Below are 19089 nucleotides of genomic sequence, written 5' to 3'. Positions count from 1 at the left end.
AGTTTCAGGTCCTTGCACAACACCTAAGACGTGCAAAACTCTTTTTTTCTCGCTAATCCTGGGCAAAGAACAGTCCGCAGAGATCTCCCTCCACGTCTCCACCCGAATTCCCTCTCTTCCCCAGATTCCACCCGCTTCTCTCCTTCCCTCCGCCCCCGGCTCCGCCAGCCCAATCTGTCAGAGAAGTTGTGTACAAACTGCGCGGCCGCCCTGCGCGCGAAGCTCGTGGCCCGAGAGGGGTGCGGTCCGCCCGGTGGAGGCGGGGCTTTGCGCGAACTCGTCCCTTCTCATAGGCTGGCCTCTCCGGCCCGGCCGGCCTCGGGGCCTCGCGATTCGCCGGCGCGCTGCCAGTCTGGCCGGCGGGCCCCGCCCCCCCGGAGTTGGGTAAAAGAGAGGCGGGCGTCAAGTGTCAGTAGTCGCGGGGCAGGTACGCGCGCCAGCAGCTCGCTCGCGGAGATCGGCAGTGGCGGGAGCGGACTCCGGGGAGCGAGGGAGTGTGGCGGGGCGGGGCGGGGGAAAGTGGTCGCCCGGAGGACGCCAGCGGTTACCCGCGGCGGAGCGGAGGACTTTAGCTTTTCGTGCGCGCCTTCGAAAACCGCGCCCGCTGTGAGCTGCGGGGGCCGCCCGGAGCCTCCCCTCCTCCGCCCACTGCCGCGCGCCGAGCTCGCCGGCCCGAGCCAGCGTGGGCGACGTGGGAAGCGCCCCCTACCCGCGCCCCTCGCCCGGAGCCGCCCCCGGAGTGCCCATGGCCACGCGGGTGCTGACCATGAGCGCCCGCCTGGGACCCGTGCCCCAGCCGCCCGCCCCGCAGGACGAGCCCGTGTTCGCGCAGCTCAAGCCCGTGCTGGGCGCCGCGAACCCGGCCCGCGACGCGGCGCTCTTCCCCGGCGACGAGCTGAAGCACGCGCACCACCACCCGCAGGCGCAGCCCGCGCCGCCGCCGCCGCCGCAGCCGGCGCCGCCGCCCGCCGCGGGCCCGCGGCTGCCCGCCGAGGAGCTGGTCCAGGTAGGAAGAGCCGCCCCCCTCCCTCCGCCTCCCTCCCGGGGCTCGGGCGTGTCCCGCCGCTGCGACGCGCGGGCGACAGGGGCCGCTCCAGGCTGGGGCGCGCGTCGGGGCGCACCGCGGGCTGGGGCTGGGGCTGGGGCTGGGGGGGGGGGGCAGCCCCGCCCTGCCCTCCTGGCCGGGGGACCCGAAGCGGGGGTCCGAGGGGAATCTGCCCTGGCAGCTCTGTCCGGGCAGGGGTAGGGAGGGGACTGGCGCTTACGCGCACTTGAGTTGTTTTTCTTCCATTTGGGGGATGAAACCTCGTACCTCACGCCCTGCTTCACTTGGATTCCGCGTGTCCGCTTCATCCCGCCTCCTGCTGCCCTGGCCTGGGAAGCTCCCCCCTGCCGCCCCCTGTCCCGCGGCGTCCCGGGTTCAGTGGAGACGCCAGTCGGGGTGCTGGAGGGAGGCCCTTCGGGGTGCTGATTTCATATCCCTTGGTGCAGCTTGATTTAGACCCGATCGTAGGGCTGCCTTTGGGAAACGGGAGTTAGAAAAGCTAAGATGGTCTTGGAGCGCTTATTTTTCCTTTAAAAGAAAGACAAAAAAAGACCGGGGCGGGTGGGGGGGGTGTTGTTTTCTTCATGTGCGCGTAAATTTCCTCCCGGAGCCGCGTTGAAAGCTGGCAGTTGGCTTTTACACTTGCCCGGCAGCCGAATTAGAGCAACCGCCTGTTTCTTTCGCCCACGCAGGGAGTCATATAGCCCAGAAAAAACTTCCCGGGACTTTTAGCTTGTCCCGAGGAAAAAAAAAATTGGAAACATACCCACATGCAAACAGCTGGAAGAGCTAAAATCAGAAACCACTAACCACCATGGGAGCGAAGTGCACGAAAGGGTTTTAGTTCGGTTTATTTCAAGACGCTTCATGTAATAACCCCTTGGTAGACTGTATTTGCTACCCAGCTCCTACTCCGGGGGGTCTGCGAGTGTCGCCGTGCCGTGAAAGGGCAGTGGCATTTGTCAGAGATGTGACTCACAGGACCAGAGCGTTAATTTTTATTTTTAAATCATGCCTATGCGGGAAACCCGGTCTATATCCACACCGAGTGATACGGGGTCTGATAGGAAATGCTTTCGAAATTAAGTAGTAGCAAAAAATGACTGTATTATTCACTGGTTAGGATGCCGCGGTTAACAGTTCTGTGAGCATCTAGTTGGGGTGTTGTGTGTGTGTGTGTGTGTGTGTGTGTGTGTGTGTGTGTGTGTTTTGTTGAAATTTCCTTTCAGTGTTAAAAATTTTAGAAGTTTATGCTATAGTAGGAAAGACGATAGCTGCAAAAGACTGAGGAGACCAGTTACAAGCTGGATTGTGTCCTAAAAAATAACTATTTTTAAAACGATTTGGTTATTTGTCAGTTTGCTGCCTAGAAGACACGAGAGGATAGGGGATGACGGAGCTTTTTACAGAGTGAGGGGGAATGTAGCATTGGCCCACTGAGGAGGACACGGTAAATGTTTGGCTGATGACTGTGCTGGGGACAAGCAGCCTCTCCCCACCCACGGGCCCCTTGCACCACTCTACCAAGGGAATGGTTTTCCCCTAGGTAATTAAAGATCTGTTTTAGATAGGGATATGAATAGGAACATTTCATTATCATATTAACCAATTACAGAATCTGCTGATTAAAATCAACATTTAGATCAAATGGTGAACTGTGAAGTTGGTTTGTTCTTTCAGTGCATACTGTGTTTTGCTCCAGAGTATTTAAGTTTCCATTGAACTATAAACTGGAAAAGGCACTGAAATAGGCAAGGAATATGTTTTATATTAGATATTTCAGCAATATCTACCCAAGCAGGAAAAAAAGAAAAAGAGGAACTTTGCAATATCATGGCTAAGGTTTGCGAAGTTTTAGATTTTTTTTTCTCCTTTTTTTAAACACTGAGTTTACCTGTATGACATGAACAGAATTGAGATAGTTTGGCCGAATTACAATACTACATTTCAGTTACAAACTTAACTGTAATGGGGCAGGGAACTCTGCTTGTACGTGAGTGATGATAAAGTATACTTTATTATTGCATCAGAAAGGAATATTTTTTTCTGTTTGCTTCCTTTTTCTTCTTGATTTCTCTCTTTCACTCTTTGTCTGGGGTTGATTGGGGGCGATTTTACCAAATACTTGTTATGCACAGTTTTGTAAGGTTGTTGGTGAACCATTTGTTACATAATTGACAAATAAACCTGATGTGTTTATAAGCAACACTTAGGAGTTTGCCTTAGTATTTTTCATAGGGATTCTTGGGGGAATTTTTAGTAAGCAATTTGTCCTTCCTGAGATGGTGAATTGGGTGGATTATACATGTTTGTCTCTCTTCTTTTTTAGACAAGATGTGAAATGGAGAAGTATCTGACACCTCAGCTTCCTCCAGTTTCTATAATTCCAGAGCATAAAAAGTATAGACGAGACAGTGCCTCAGTCGTAGACCAGTTCTTCACTGACAGTGAAGGGTTACCTTACAGTATCAACATGAACGTCTTCCTCCCCGACATCACTCATCTGAGAACTGGCCTCTACAAATCCCAGAGACCGTGCGTAACACACATCAAGACAGAACCTGTTACCATTTTCAGCCACCAGAGTGAAACGACCGCCCCTCCTCCAGCCCCGACCCAGGCCCTCCCTGAGTTCACCAGTATATTCAGCTCCCACCAGACCGCAGCTCCAGAGGTGAACAATATTTTCATCAAACAAGAACTTCCTACACCAGACCTCCATCTTTCTGTCCCTCCCCAGCAGGGCCACCTGTACCAGCTCCTGAATACACCGGATCTAGATATGCCCAGTTCTACAAACCAGACAGCAGTGATGGACACTCTTAATGTTTCAATGTCGGCCGCCATGGCGGGCCTTAACACTCACACCTCCGCCGTCCCGCAGACTGCCATGAAGCAATTCCAGAGCATGCCCCCTTGCACATACACCATGCCAAGTCAGTTTCTTCCCCAGCAGGCCACTTACTTCCCCCCGTCACCACCAAGCTCAGAGCCTGGAAGTCCAGATAGACAAGCAGAGATGCTCCAGAATTTAACCCCACCTCCATCCTATGCTGCTACAATTGCTTCTAAACTGGCAATTCATAACCCAAATTTACCTGCCACCCTGCCAGTTACTTCGCAAAACATCCAGCCTGTCAGATACAATAGAAGGAGTAACCCCGATTTGGAGAAACGACGCATCCACTACTGCGATTACCCGGGTATGTGATCCTACCTGGTGTCTTTAGTGTGTGTGTGTGTGTGTGTGTGTGGGTGCCCTTTTCAACCCCCGTTTCCAGATTTACACGGGAGAGTAGAGCTTGACCAAAAAAAAAAGAAATTTACCTGCTCTGTTCTTGTCACATCCCAGTCTCTGTGCCTTACCCAAGTATGTGACCGTTTAGTTACCTAGTGCTTATTTGATGTACTAAAATGTCTGGAATATCCTGAGAAAAAGTTGCTGTGGACTTTCTTCTCGTTAATATTAAATACGTTAGAGTCTTGCTACATTAACTTTGTTCACCATAGCAATCTTAATTCTAAATTAAGTACCCTGAAAAGGGGTTACTTAAGTAACGTAGGGGAAAAGAAGGGATGGTAGGGAAGAGTAGGCTGCTGTAAGACAGAACTCTCTACAGACTATTTCAAGGTTGGTTCTGATAGCATATGAGCATATGCTCATTCTTGAATGAGATACATGGCCCAAAATATAAATTGATGACGGTAATGGATATATCTACAAGTTGCTGGCGTAAGCTAGTTTATGATTAATACAGGGTATAATTTATTGACTCTGGTACATGATATGGCATGACATACTAAATGAAAAAACAAGAAATGTGGGAGTACAGAAAATTGCAGTCATCTTGGATAATGGTTTAACATTGTCAGCTCTAGAGCCATTAACATTTTTTAAATCACTGAAGTATGTGTTACTAGTGTAAAGCACCTACGGGTATAAACACAAATTTCCCATTTGTAGCTTGGCTTGATTGCCTGCTCTCTTTCTGCTGAAGTGATACATAAAGCAAATCACTTTATACCTTTAATCAGGTAATAGGGGAGGATGCTTTAAAACATCTCTTAAAACTGAAGCTTCAAATATCTCCTTGCATGAGAGATTTCTTCTTTAAAGCCAGATTTTAAACACTGAATCATCAAATGTAAAGATTTCAAAAGGATTTCCAGAATGACGCGCTGTTCTTCTCTTTTATTTTAGGCTGCACAAAAGTTTATACAAAGTCTTCTCATTTAAAAGCTCACCTGAGGACTCATACTGGTATGTAATTTTCTTGTTAATTCTGTGAGTTGTGTAAATAGTATAAGTGGTATTCATCCTTTTAAAAGCCAGCACGTGTTTGATCTCTTCTTTCTTCTGTCAACTTTTATTTTTTAATGGCATACCTTCTCAGCCCTGGCTTGGCTCAAAATTCAGTTCAGCGAAAAAGTTTGGTTCCAAGAAGGCTGACCTTCCCTCAGGAAGGCCTTGCGCTGTCACCTCGCTCCCAAACATAAACAACGATGTTTACTAATGGATTTTAAAACCTTAATGGCACTGCTATTCCTATCTTGAAGGAAAAAAAATGTAACTCATTTTCTCCCTCCATAACAAATCATTTGGCTCCTGTAAAAATATATGAAACACTAAAACCTTTTCCATTTAGCATGTGAAGCGTAACTGCTGAATACATTATCTTTAGTTTCACCTTAGCCTAAAATATCTGTGTTTAGCATGTTTTCCATGCTTGGTGAGAGGTAGGGTGGAAATTGCAGAGAATTAAAATCAGGCAAAGGGTGGGTCGTGGTTTAACAGTTACTCTACATCCTACCCCAGCCCATATTTTATACGTTGGAGAGACGTTATCCTTATTCTAGCTTACGTCTCACCCGCGTTTAAGATGTTTAGCTCCTATAATTTTATAAATATGAATTTAGTCATATCTGTACAATCATTTTTAAATGCTTTTTAATTTTAAAACTTTATATCAGAACTCATTTGAGAACAAAACTAGGTGGCAAGCTGTAAAAGCCTCCAAATACCCAAAGCATTTTCAAATATATGGGTGGTTACTGTTTGTGATTTTCTTAAAAGGATAGCCCTAAAGGAAAGAACCTATACAAAGTGATTGTGTTTTTTTTCCTCTCAGTAAATGTAGCTTTAACCTAAAGTACAGAGAATAAGTTTGCTAATAAAAGCAATGACCTAGCAAAATGTTTTATTCCATCATTGCTATGGAAACTGAAGTATTCAACAGTTCCTTTGAATGGGTTGTTGGATTAGTGTGAGGACTTGAATCTCCCCAGGCTAGATGTTACTATGGAAATTGAGTTTTGATAAATGAAGTAGTTATCTCTAACTGCTGCATTAAAAAGTAAAAGCCTTTGAACAAAGGTCAGTGCTGAGAGAGCTCTAAGGGGAATATGACTGCAGACATTTTGTATGCACGTTAGGAAGTATTGCTTGATATCCCAGTGCTAAACTCTACTTCTTAAAATCTAAATAGTGTTGACAGTGTGGTAGATTCCGGGGCTTTCTGAGAAATTGCTTTTAAAGAAAAGATATCTCCTGTATTTATCAGTGAAACCAATGGGTTGATTCGGCCTGAAGTTTTTAGATACAGACAAATTGATCATGTGAAAGGAAAGATCCTACCTCAGCAGCCCTAAGTAGAAGTTATATTTATAGTTAAACAAACACCCATTACGCAGATAAACTCAACCTGAAGTTTTTGGAATACAAATGACAAGGCCATGAAAACATTCCCTATGGAAATATTAAACTGTCCTTTTATAGAATATGTGTTGTATGTTAAGGAAACATTGAAAATGGGTTTTTACCTGAATTTTGATTAAGGAGAAGAGGGAATAACTTCAAAAGTTTTGAAGTTTGAAACAGGAGATAGGAAGGAGGGAACATGTTTCTCCTGAGGTTAAAGTCTCCTAATAAAAGAGGAGAGTGATACTATATAACGATGTAATCAACTGCTTATTGCAGGGATGTAGTTAGAGAGCATATCTAAATGGCCTTGCAACCCCTTGTCAGGGTTTAGTACTCTGAACGTTTATACCTGGGATTCTGGAACTTGACCTGCTGGCAGAGAAATTTAATAGTGGGTTGTCTTAACAATGCTTATACTTTAAAACAACAACAACCCTCCCCCCCCCCCCCCCCCCCCGCAAAAAAAACAACAAAAAAGAAGACGTCGGCCTAGTTTGGGTCCCATGCATCGACTTTTTCCACCCACCAGATCGTAAATCTGTGGCCATCAACATCTGATGAGTGAGACCCTGTAATCCAGTTTAATAAAGTTTTGTTTGATAGCCTTTCAGATTCCTTGGGGAGGGTTTGTAGCAGACTTGTTCATCTGGCTAAACCCGTTCTTGGGTAATCATAGAGCATTGAGGTTGCTTTCTCCTCATTTCTAGTTTCTAGACAATGCCTTTGAAAATTGCCTGTGCTCTCTCATTGCATCCTCCCCACCCCGCCTGTTGTTTTTTAATGAATGTATCTGAAGCCAGCAAAGTGGTTTTTTTTCTTCTTCCTTTAAAGGCCCAGGTATTTCTAAATAACTTCTCTCATGTAATAGCTTTTTTGTTTTCTTTCTGTCCTCCACCCTCTGCCCCCAACACCTCCACCCCTGACAATTTGTTAAGGGACTTTTAAAACAATTTATATGGAAATGTTGATCTTGTTTTTGATATAAAAAATAAAAAACGACTTTTTAAATGATTGCCATTTTGCAGGCAGACTGTGAAGGATGCTAAGATTTCTTTGGAATATAATTGTGATTGCTTTAAAATGTCAAGTTACCTTATGTTTTAAAAATGGTTTAAGCAATTAAAAGAACCTACACTTGAGTTCTATTTAATTGAGTATTCTGGATTTTTAGATTGCAGATGCTTCTTGACTCACTGATGCAAATTGAACATAAGGAAATAGTCTTTCTAAAACAAGACCTTTTTAGAAAAGTTTGGGATAATAGAGTAGAAAATATCAGTTTCTCGAACCAGAGGTCTCATAGCATTCAAATTTTTCTAAGTTTATACACTTTGATTTCTTTATTCAGAAGGAATATGCAGGTAATAAAACATTCTGTCTTTATATGGGTAGACAAAATACCTGAAACGGATGTTGCCTCTACTCTAGGAAAAAAATAGTATTTCACTTAAAAACCTGCTTTATCTTTATATACATGTGATAACCATACTTATAGGCCTAGAGGGATACCTTTATACGTGTGTGGGGGTATTTGTATGTTATTTTGTAGTGTGTGTATATACATATCATGCCTCTGGTTAGAAATAATTATGCCTGCTTCTAGGCAACAGTGTCAGGTATATTTCCAAATAAAATTGTTTGTACTTTTAACAGCATTTAAATGTTGAACATTCTACTGAAATTTATGTAAGCCTCATGATGTATGCAAGGGGCTTATTTAATTTTTCTTTCACTCTTTTTTGGAGTTTAATAGCTTTACAGTTGTGCCAGTTTCCACTGTACAACAAACCAAATCAGCTGTATTTATACATATATCCCCATATCCCCTCCCTCCCACCCTCCCTGTCCTACCCCTCTAGATCATCTCCAATCATGGAGTTGATCTCTCTGTGTTATGCAGTTCCAAGCACCTTTTTAAAAAGAGATTCACATACCATTCTGCCCTTACAAATCAAGGTGACTGTTAAACTGATTGATAAATCAAATAGAATATTCTACTGCAACCAGCAGTATAGTTGTTTCTGTTCAATGCATCTTACTAACTTTAATTTTGTAATGAAGATTTTAAAAGCTTCTGAGCACAGGCTTGGGCCCAAAATATAGGAAAAAATTAAGACTATATATAACAAAGAAAAATTTGCAAGACATTGAAAAAATTTCTTATCACGCGATACTGGTTTCCTGGTATGCCTAAGAGTACCATAAGTTGAAATGCTGCTTTTATATTGACTGTGGAAATTTCTTTGACAATTGAGTTTACACATTAGTAAAAAGTACTTACTTTCCAAAGAAAGAGTTCTGAAAAAGTAAATAGCCCTGAATACAGATGTTTGAAATCTGAGTCGTTTTAGTCACATATGTGGCCGTGCCCTAAACCCTAGAGTATATGCTAAAGCAGTTGGGAAAAGAGGGTATGGTAATGTTTTAAGGTCATTTGTCAGCTGTTTGGAGCAGGGCAGAAAATGAGCCTTTGTACAGAGTCGGAGCAGCACACGCACTGGGCTCCAGTATCCCTTAGACCCAGACACTGCACGGGCTGCTACGTGTGAACTAACTGATTCCAGAATGGCTTGCCATGGGTTGACAAGAAAAGGACAATTAGATACACCCCGCAAAAGAAAATGGAAACGTACAAATAACGGAACAGCACAAAACGGACTGTGGGGGAAGCACTGTCCTGTTAGAATTTCACAGTGAGCTGTATTCAGGATTCCTTATTTAAGAAAGAATTTCACAGTAAGCCTTGGAAAGATTTCGAGCCCAAGCCTACTTTGTAAAGGGGCTAAATTCCCACATTCTGCCTTACTTGCTCTGCAGAACACTTTCTTTTCTAAAGACATTTATATATTAAGATGTGACTGTGTGTACTTTAAAATACATAATCTCTGCTAGAGATTTATTACTAAGTATTGATTTTAGTTTCGGTTTGGATACTAAAAAATCCTTAGGTGTAAATTCCTGTCTAGTTCCTTGCTCTATACTTACCATCCGTTGAATATATTAGGTATAAATTTTTATTTTAAAACACTGACCATGTTGATAATAAATGTATTTTCATTTGTAGCACTTCCCCACAAATAGAAAGCATTCAAAACGTTCTGAATGTGAGTTACTCCTTTTTTTGTGGAACTGTGGGAAATGGTAAAACACTTAAAAGATATAGAAAGGACTTCATTTTCTTAGACAATGGTTTAGACCTAAAATGAGCATGCCATTACATATATGGCCTTAGTGGAGATCGTGAAGTTTGGATCTAGGGATCAATATTGGTTAAATGTGTGACCTATGTTACTGGCAGAGGTGGAAAAGCTTTGCAGGATCAAATTGTTTAGCATTCTGATTTTTTTGAGTCTGTATTTGAAAACTATGCAGGAAAGAGTATCACACTTAGCCTGTGTTATATGTTACTAGTTAAGCAGTCTTAAATTTTTTGTTTGCAGCTTTGAAATTTATTTTCTATATTGATGATTTCAAGTTAATGTAAAAAAAAAAAATAGTGGCTTAAAGAGAGTCACTGGTTCAGACCCCTGGAAAGTTATTTGTGAGCATGAAAGCTTAGAAACAATTTCTTTTTAATGACTCACTAGGAAGATTAAACTTTGCTTCTGAGACTTGTTCTTTCATCCGAAAAACATTTACATAGGAAATTGATTAAACATTGTTTTGAGATGATAAAGCTTATGGAAGGTTAAGAAGTATTTTTTGACTGATTTTGTGGAGAATCCAGAGAACCTCTTCTTCCTTTCGTTTTTATAAATCAGTGGGAGGAGATAGTTCATAAGTGGCTTAAATAGAATCGCTGAAGTTGATAGAAACAATTAGTGAAGGTAGTGAGAATGTAATGTTTTTACTTGGCAGATATTTTTAGTTCTATAGAATGTAGTAGCTGTTTACTTGATGACCTACATCTTTTCCAGTGAAAGATTGGAAACAAAGTAATGTCCTACTTTAGTAAGTATCTCTGTAGCAGCATTCCTATTCTGTCAACCTGTATTTATATTCAAGGATCTCTAACAGCTCTGATTAAGGGTGAATTACTGTTTTAGAAGTGCACCTAGGTAACTTTCATTAAAAAACATCTGGGCAGAAGAATATACTTTTGACATTTTAGAAATGCAAACCTTTAAGAGTTGGAAAGAATCTCCAGGTCAGGGTAACCATGTTAAGTGCAAGTTAAAGGAAAGGGTGTCTGGTACTCATTCAGTGCTAGAAAAATGAAACCATAGAATTTCTATTTTGGTTAAAAAAGAAAAGGTAAAATATTTCACTGAGACTTTAAAAAAAATTCACTTTGGGCTCTTATTACAAGAAAGTGAATCTGAATGTTGTCTTTTTGTCAGGAGAGTCAGGAATTGGTATTTTATTAACACTATCAATGATAGAGGATGTTTTTGACCAGAACCCTTAGAAGGAGCTTAGGTGCCTAGAGATTGGTCCTGCTGGGGTCGAGACTGTCACCCTGGATAGCACGCCCATCCCTGTCCCCTTCAGGTGTGGCCGTTCCCTAGCTGCCTTTGGGCAGCACTAGGGGCTCCACAACTCCTTGGTTTTCATCAAATCCAGTCCAATTCTGGAAAAGAAAGCTTGTTTACATAGAGTTGATTTATCCTTGTACAGCTTCTGGACAGATAGATAATAAACTGATACTGAACATGTCCTTCTGAAGAGGCTAAAAGCACTGTTCTTGCCTAAATGTACATTTAGTCGGATTATGCTCGTGGTCCTCCGCAGAACAGAACCAGGCAAAGCCCTGCTGCAGGTGGGGCCGTAGAAAAGTAGAAAATATGGTAACCTTACACTGGATGCTGTCTCTTATACCTTCCCTCCACTTCATGAATGAAAATTCCCGAGTTGGTCAGCCTTGGGCCAAACGTGATTAACCTAAGGTGCATAAGAAGTGTGCAATAGAAGACAGTCTCTGCCTTTGAGGAACTTTCACAACTAGTTAAGGAGGCAAAATACAGCTATTTGAAGGCTTCATTCAGCAAGATCTGTGCCAGTGTAAATCAATCATTTACATCAGATTTAAGTGATGATAGGTATATAGAGAAGTGGAATGATTTCTCTAGGACTGTTCAGAGGTTTTCTAGAAGGAATCAGGTGAGTCAGATTTTAAAGATAAACACACAAGGAGAAAGAAGGGGATTTCTTAATATATCCTTTTAATTAGTTTCCTTAAAGTGACTACATTATTGACAGGGATACTATATCTAGTAAGCATTAGGTGCATTTTGCAAATACTAGTAATACAGATCTTTGAAATGAACTGCCTACCCTTCTGTTGCCAAGACTGCAATGCCCTTTAAGAAAAAGATTTTTTAATGGAAAAATACTGACATAGATATATAGAAATTTGAATTAATGAGCCAAAATCACCTTGCTTTATGTGTTTTTTAAGATGTCTAACATTTCCCTATGAGTTTTAATCTTGGGATTACTGTTTTTTTTTAACCTTTTATTAGAACATATACTGTTTCAGACTCTAAATTCCTTAAGTCTCTAATGATGGGAAAAGATCTAATTATTATTGAATTGCATGAAAATATTTCCCTCCTGAAATCAGAGCTCATTTTGAGCATCAAAGACTCAAATTCTAAGAGTTAAGCTTAAGTATTGACTCTTGAAATAATGTATTCCACTTTAGCAGTCAGAATAGAATATGGAGGCCAGAGATCAAGCCTTATTTACTGTGTTTTGCAAATCACTTGGTACAGGTTACCCTCTCTAAACATTGACTTTAATTCTGATGGGTTTGACGTCTATCAAATATAATTGATTGGATTTACTTTTTAGCCATCAGGAAGGAAACCAGATGCACAAATTTGCTGTAACAAAAAAGTTATCTAAACTATTATAAATATTTCCATCTATATTTTTCTTTTGTTAGAAGAATCTGTAGAGCATTCTAGGGAAAGGCCTTGGTGTGAGTCTATTGACTATGTTCAGCAGAGCAGAGAAACTTTCCCTGTTCTATTGTGGTAGATTCAAAAGTCATTTTTTAATCTATTCAAGAGAAGAAAAATACAGCTAATATTTTAGTTCATCGCTAAAGACTTCTCAAACACTTTACAAACATGTTCTGCTAACCCACGGAAGTTCCTTTAGCCTGGGGTAAAACAGAGTCATTATTAGGTGACATTTGGGGATTGCCAGTCCCAGCACAGAAGAGCTCTCAGGACTCCACAGGTCCTGAAAAGCGGGTCTCCCGGCGGAGGGGGGAGGGGGGCTTCACCAGGGTGTGTCCTGTGCTTCAGGCCATCTGGGATTTAAGGCCTGCTCTGAGTCCATTATGCTAGTCGTTCACTGACCTTCACAAGTGGCTTTAGAATCTTTAAATAAATGTCGACAATATCTATGTGTTCTTTAAATCATTCATATAAAGTGTGTATTAGTGTTTGCTAGTGGAGGATATAAGTAGGACATTGAGGAAAAGTGGCTGGCCTGGCTTCTCAATGTGGAGCCCATCGCTTTGCTTCTCCCTCATGGAGTTGTGAGGCTGAATGAAATTCAAGTACCTGAGTCGGGAGTCTGTGCTCAGTGTCTGTTTCTGCACGCTCCCTCCTTCTACTGGTGATATTTTTGCTTAATGTTAATTGACTTCATCAGTACGGACAATATGTATGTTTAACTTAACATTTTTTTTTAAAAGATTAGGGATTCCTAGTAAAATAGTCCTAGTAATTTTAAAAGAGAATGAGAAAGTACATACTTTTAAGATAGAGTTGAAGCTTGTTTTTCATGCTGTACAAATTTGTCACTTTTTTTTCTTTTTGCCTTCGGAAAGTTTCACATTAACAGCATGAGAACTTAAAAATACGGTTGATGTTGAAAGAGCTTAACTAAATATTTTAAATTGGTGGTATTGGAAAGAGATTCTGTAAAAATCCAATTAAACTTTTGAAAGCTCTATCCTGTTGAAATAACTTAAAGGAAGTTAGTTTGGTTTCCCAGAAGTACTATGCATAGTGTTTCTGGCTGAGGAAGAAAGGCCTGAATCTGCTATTTGGCCAGAAATTGGGTACCAGCTTCCTCTACGATGTTTTACTTGAGCAATGTTGACACTTGAACAAATCCCGTAGAAACTGCCCCAAGTGGGGAATAGTTGTCCTTGCTTTTATGGTGAAGCCCTGGCCTCATAACTAACATCCAGACACTGGTAGTATTCCTGCTGCATAATCTATAGATGTGTATAAATGAGAGCAAAACTCCAAATGTTTTCGGAACTTTCATGGCACCATTTTTCAACCAATCAGTAAAGTAAACTTTTAAAAATACTGATGCAGTTTATTGCTTCCTAGCCAATAAAAATAGTGAACAAAAAGAGTCTAGTGTCCCTTGTTTCTTAAATAAACTTTGAAAATTCAGTTCTCATGCCATTTAATTATTCAATTCAAAAGACTAGAATGACTTCTTTTAAAATTGGGGCACTTTAGGAATTTCTTTCCTTGCCTCAGACATCAGAAATAACTTTCTCTTCCCATTAAATGACAGTAAAGTATTTAAGCAACATGTTTGTTTTGTGATTTATTTTTTCCAAAGGAACAAAAACAAACACTTGTGTGCAAAAAGTTAATTTTTGTCTGTTTGATTTACATCGACAAGAGTGATAGCTACATTTACTACTGGCATTAAGACATTTCTATGTATTAAACAGATTATATGTGAATATAAGTGACAGAAAATTGGTTTATTTCTTGTTACTCAAAAGGTTTAAGTGTATTAGCTTAAATTCTTTGAATTTACTCTGAGGGAGAAAAAAAAAAAACACTTCAGGAATTGAGGTGTGCATTTTTTAAAATGGAGCAATAGGAACCAAAATGGAACTTAAATATTTGTGTCTTGGTCCAGAGCCAGAGGAGAGGAGAGGGGAAGGGTGGCGAAGGGGTGCACCACAGGAGTTGAAAGAGAAATCTCTTAGGAAGTAATTGGTACAAAATTCAAAGGGCTCTTCTGGCCCTTCCATCTTTGTCCTTAAGGGATTTTGTTTAGGAGTCAGAGTGATTCATCGGGACAGCAAAAATATATTAACCATAAGCTGTGGAAATCTCGGTTGATGTGGACAATGTCTTTTAAAATTTGGGCTCAGTTGAGTAATCTTACAACTTCCTGAATATAATCTGCTAAATCAGGCAGAAAGGTAGTTGAGTTTCATTGTGGTATGAAGTAACCAGTGTTCAAAGCAACTCTTCCCTTGCAGAAGAAAACATTTTAAGGAATTAAGGAGTTTGGCTATTCAGAGTTTTAAAATGCTATCCATATGAAACTCAGCAGTAAGCCAGCAGTACTTTAATATGCAAATTTACCTCACAAACTCCCATCTTAAACTCGTATGACAAAATAAAGCAAAAATATGGGAACTACTAGTGAATGCTCAGTGTGAAATTCTTAGGTTTGGGGTTTAGAGGAATACATGATCTTAATTAAATAGGATTAATTCTAAAACTGAGAGTTACGACTGCGTTATAAATAGCAAGTAGTTTTTTCCCCCCAGGTGACATTAATTTTGTTTTATATCAAAAATATTCAATGTTGTGGGGCAGTTGAATGAAGTCAGAAGCTGATCTGGAGTAAAGAGCAGCAAAGGCCTTTGACAAACCATCTGGGAGTTTCTTTGGGTGCCACTGTAGGCAGAATCGTTGTGGGTTGCTGACATTGAGTAGTTTTGAAAGATTAGCAACTAGCAAACTTTAGACATTAAGAATAATACATAGGGAGGGTGGGAGGGAGGGGATATGGGGGATGTATGTATAAAGACAGCTGATTCACTTTGTTGTACATCAGAAACTAACACAACATTGTAAAGCAATTATACACCAATAAGGATCTGGGGGGGAAAAAACTTTTAAAGAAAAAAAAAGAATAATACAGATTGCAGCGGGGTAGGGCAGTGGCTAAGATATCAATTCACTATTTAAGTGAAGAGAGCTATGAAAGAACAGGAAGATTGAATTAGAGGCTTCTATATATTACACATATAAGCTCCAGGAGGTCAGGCCTTTTTGTTTCATCCTAAGCATTCAGGACAGTGCCTGGCGTATAATGCATTTGGCAAGTCGTGGATGGAATGACTTTTGATAATCTTTTTTTGGTGCAGTGCACTGCAAAGGAAAAGTAAATGCATATATCAGCAAATGTTAAATAACAAGTGCATAAAGCTTTAGCACCATTCAACTTTAATCTTTTTCTAGCTCTGTTTTGGTTCAGTCTGAAAAATGGGAAGGTGTGAATGTATCTGTACTGGAGTGAATTTCAAAGAGCCAGTGCCCTATAGTCCATTTTGGAAAGCGATGTGCTCAGGTAAACTGACTTATGTGCTGAAAGTTTCAGTGTGGCTGGTTGAGACGCTTTTAGGACCACTTTGCTGAAGTAAAGGATCCCACTTGTGGTCCATTAAGTTCATAGTATTGGTGATGTGAGCAGCTCCCTTGTGTAGCTCCTGAATTTGTTCCTCCCTTGGCCATCTTAGAGCCATTAGGCCTGCACTGATTCAGTTGGGGTTTGTTGGTTTAGAAATTGTATTGGCACAGTGGTAACAAAGCCACCCAAGCTCATCTAGTCATTTCATGGATTTTTATGTGCTGGGGCTGTTCATAAAAATATGAGCACTGATTCATCGTGCATATTTATTTTTTTAATTTTTTAAAAATGATTTAAAAAACTCAACTGTAAGTTGATTTACAGTGTTTTGGTTTCAGGTGTTGTAGCAAAGTGATTCAGTTGTACATATATATCCATTTTTCAGGTTCTTTTCTTGTGTAGGTTATTACTGAAAATACAGAGTATAGTTCCCTGTGCTATACAGTAGGTCCTTTTTGGTTATCTGTTTTATGTGTAGCACTGTGTATCCGTTAATCCCAAACTACAGTGACTCTCTGCATTAGATGATTTGAGGGGGTTTTAGTTCATCAAGGAATTCACACACTTTCCTCCTCTGGAGCATGAGTTCTAAAGAAATGCTTTAGCAGATAGTACTGCCTGTGTCTGTGTTGCGAGCTACCCCCTCACTTCCCCATCTTGGTCCGTTGGCACAGGTGAGAAGCCATACAAGTGCACCTGGGACGGCTGCGACTGGAGGTTCGCACGTTCCGACGAGCTGACCCGCCACTACCGCAAGCACACGGGGGCCAAGCCCTTCCAGTGCGGTGTGTGCAACCGCAGCTTCTCCCGCTCTGACCACCTGGCCCTGCACATGAAGAGGCACCAGAACTGAGCCTCCAATGCCGCCGCCGCCCGTGCATTGCCTGCCGCCGCTCCGCAGCTCACCTGGCAAAATTTTAAACTACAAACTTAACTATATATAAAAAAAGAAAACGAAAACAAAAAACTGGAAATGTATATTTTGTATATTTGAGAAAACAGGGAATACATTGTATTAATACCAAAGTGTTTGGTCCTTTTCAGAATCTGGAATGCTTGCTGTAACCTGGCTTCACCCAAGCAGATGCTATCATCTCAGACAGGCAGCCCCATCTCAGTGCGGATTGGGGGGTGCAGGGTTTGTTTGCAGTGTTCTTCCCAAAGCACCACCATTTAATGTGACAGTGTTTAGTAAACAAGTCAGTTGGCAGGCACAGGAAGTCGGCTGGATTGTGTGTCAAGATTTTACTTGACATCAGAGGAGTTTTTTCAATGCTAGGTAATTCTCTAGAGGTGTGCAGCATACCTGGCAATTCCAAATAGCCATTGAACAAATGTGGGGGTTTTTTTGTTTTTGTTTTTTGTTTTTTTATGAGTTGCCTATATTTGCTATTTGAAATTTTGTAAATATGCAAATCAGCTTTATAGGTTTATTACACGTTTTCTAAGATTCTTTTGGGGAAAAAATCATAAATAATTCTTTTGAAAATAACCATGAATGCATTTACAGTTAGAACTTTTGGTAATATACCTCTTAAAACCTTGACAAATTCATTTCTCTAGGGGTAAGAAATAATAATCATTCAAATGAACTGCAAAAGCCGATTTCATGCACTGATTAAAATCGGATTGTTTATTTTAAACACGAGCGACATTTTGTATGAATTGTGAACTCAAGAGCTAAAAGAAGGTTGCAATATTCAAAAGTTAAACCTCTTACAATAAGCTACAGAGTATCATTTTTTAAAAAGAAGGACTTAGGTAGTTTTCACATGGCCATGTTGCATTTATGATGTAGTTTTCACATATGGAAATGTTGAATCTATGATGCAGTTTTCATAAATCGAGATGTTTGCTCATGCAGTACAGTTGGTTAAATGCCAGTTTATGTGGACTTTGCATGTAATATAGAGTGAGACACAGTAATTTTACGTAAATTACAGTGCAGTTTAGTTAATCTATTGTTAATACTGACTCAGTGTCTGCCTTTAATTATAAATGACATGTTGAAAACTTAAGGAAGTGCTACACATATGCAATATAAAACAGTAATGTGACGCTAATGCTGTTAACCAAAGGGCAGGATGAATAAGCAAAATGCCAAAAGGGGTCTTAATTGAAATGAAAATTTAATTTTGTTTTTAAAATATTGTTTATCTTTATTTATTTTGTGGTAATATAGTAAATTTTTTTAGAAAATTTTCATAACTTGATAAATTATAGTTTTGTTTGTTAGAAAAGTTGCTCTTAAAAACGTGTAAATAGATGACAAACGGTGTAAATATTTTGTAAGAGGCTTCAAAATGTTTATACGTGGAAACATACCTACATGAAAAGCATAAGTTGGTTGCTGTTTTGCTTCTTTTTCCCTCTTATTTTTGTATTGTGGTCATTTCCTATGCAAATAATGGAGCAAACAGCTGTATAGTTGTAGAATTTTTTGAGAGAATGAGATGTTTATATATATAAACGACAATTTTTTTTGGAAAATAAAAAGTGCCTAAAAGAGTCATGTTGTGCCTTCCTTCTTCCCCTACCACAGTGAAAACAATGAGCAGGTTCCTTTCTCATAACTATTTAAAAGGGTCTGTTTTCTGCAGGCAGTTAATAAAAAAGCAGTTCCCACTTTGAACCAGCACCTACCTTTGTTTAAGACAAACGAGAGGAATTTGTTTTTATAATATCAGAGGTATAAAGGGAGGCATACTTCATGGATACTGATGTCTTTTCCCCTCTCTGGTCATTATACAGACACATACTACTTTATCTTTTCAAGATCATTAGTTGAAGACACTGTGGAGGTAACTTGTGTATATCCTACCTAGTTTTATTGTCAGATGTACACAAAACAAGAATTGGAACAATAATTGGGGCTTTAACTTTCTTGTTTCCTTTTTAAGAGAGAGGGAATTCCCTGGTGGTCCAGTAGTTAGAACTCTGAGCTTCCACTGCTAGGGGCCTGGGTTCGATCCCTGGTCGGGGAACT

At 40.6% G+C, this 19089-nt stretch overlaps 1 protein-coding gene across 1 annotated transcript; it reads left to right on the top strand.

The window, feature by feature from the left end:
* Nucleotides 1-396: 396 nt before the first annotated feature.
* On the top strand, nt 397-18613 carry KLF5 (KLF transcription factor 5). Its single transcript, XM_057707273.1, has 4 exons — nt 397-1006; nt 3375-4248; nt 5247-5306; nt 16778-18613. Exons 1-4 carry the CDS (start codon nt 746-748, stop codon nt 16954-16956), a joined length of 1374 nt encoding a protein of 457 aa, XP_057563256.1. The 5' UTR covers nt 397-745; the 3' UTR covers nt 16957-18613.
* Nucleotides 18614-19089: the final 476 nt, after the last annotated feature.

The sequence above is a fragment of the Hippopotamus amphibius genome, chromosome 14 (genome assembly GCF_030028045.1).
Source record: "Hippopotamus amphibius kiboko isolate mHipAmp2 chromosome 14, mHipAmp2.hap2, whole genome shotgun sequence".
Lineage (NCBI taxonomy): Eukaryota > Metazoa > Chordata > Mammalia > Artiodactyla > Hippopotamidae > Hippopotamus > Hippopotamus amphibius.
The sequence above is the reverse complement of the archived record's forward strand: the minus strand, read 5'-3'. Positions and strand labels throughout refer to the sequence as shown.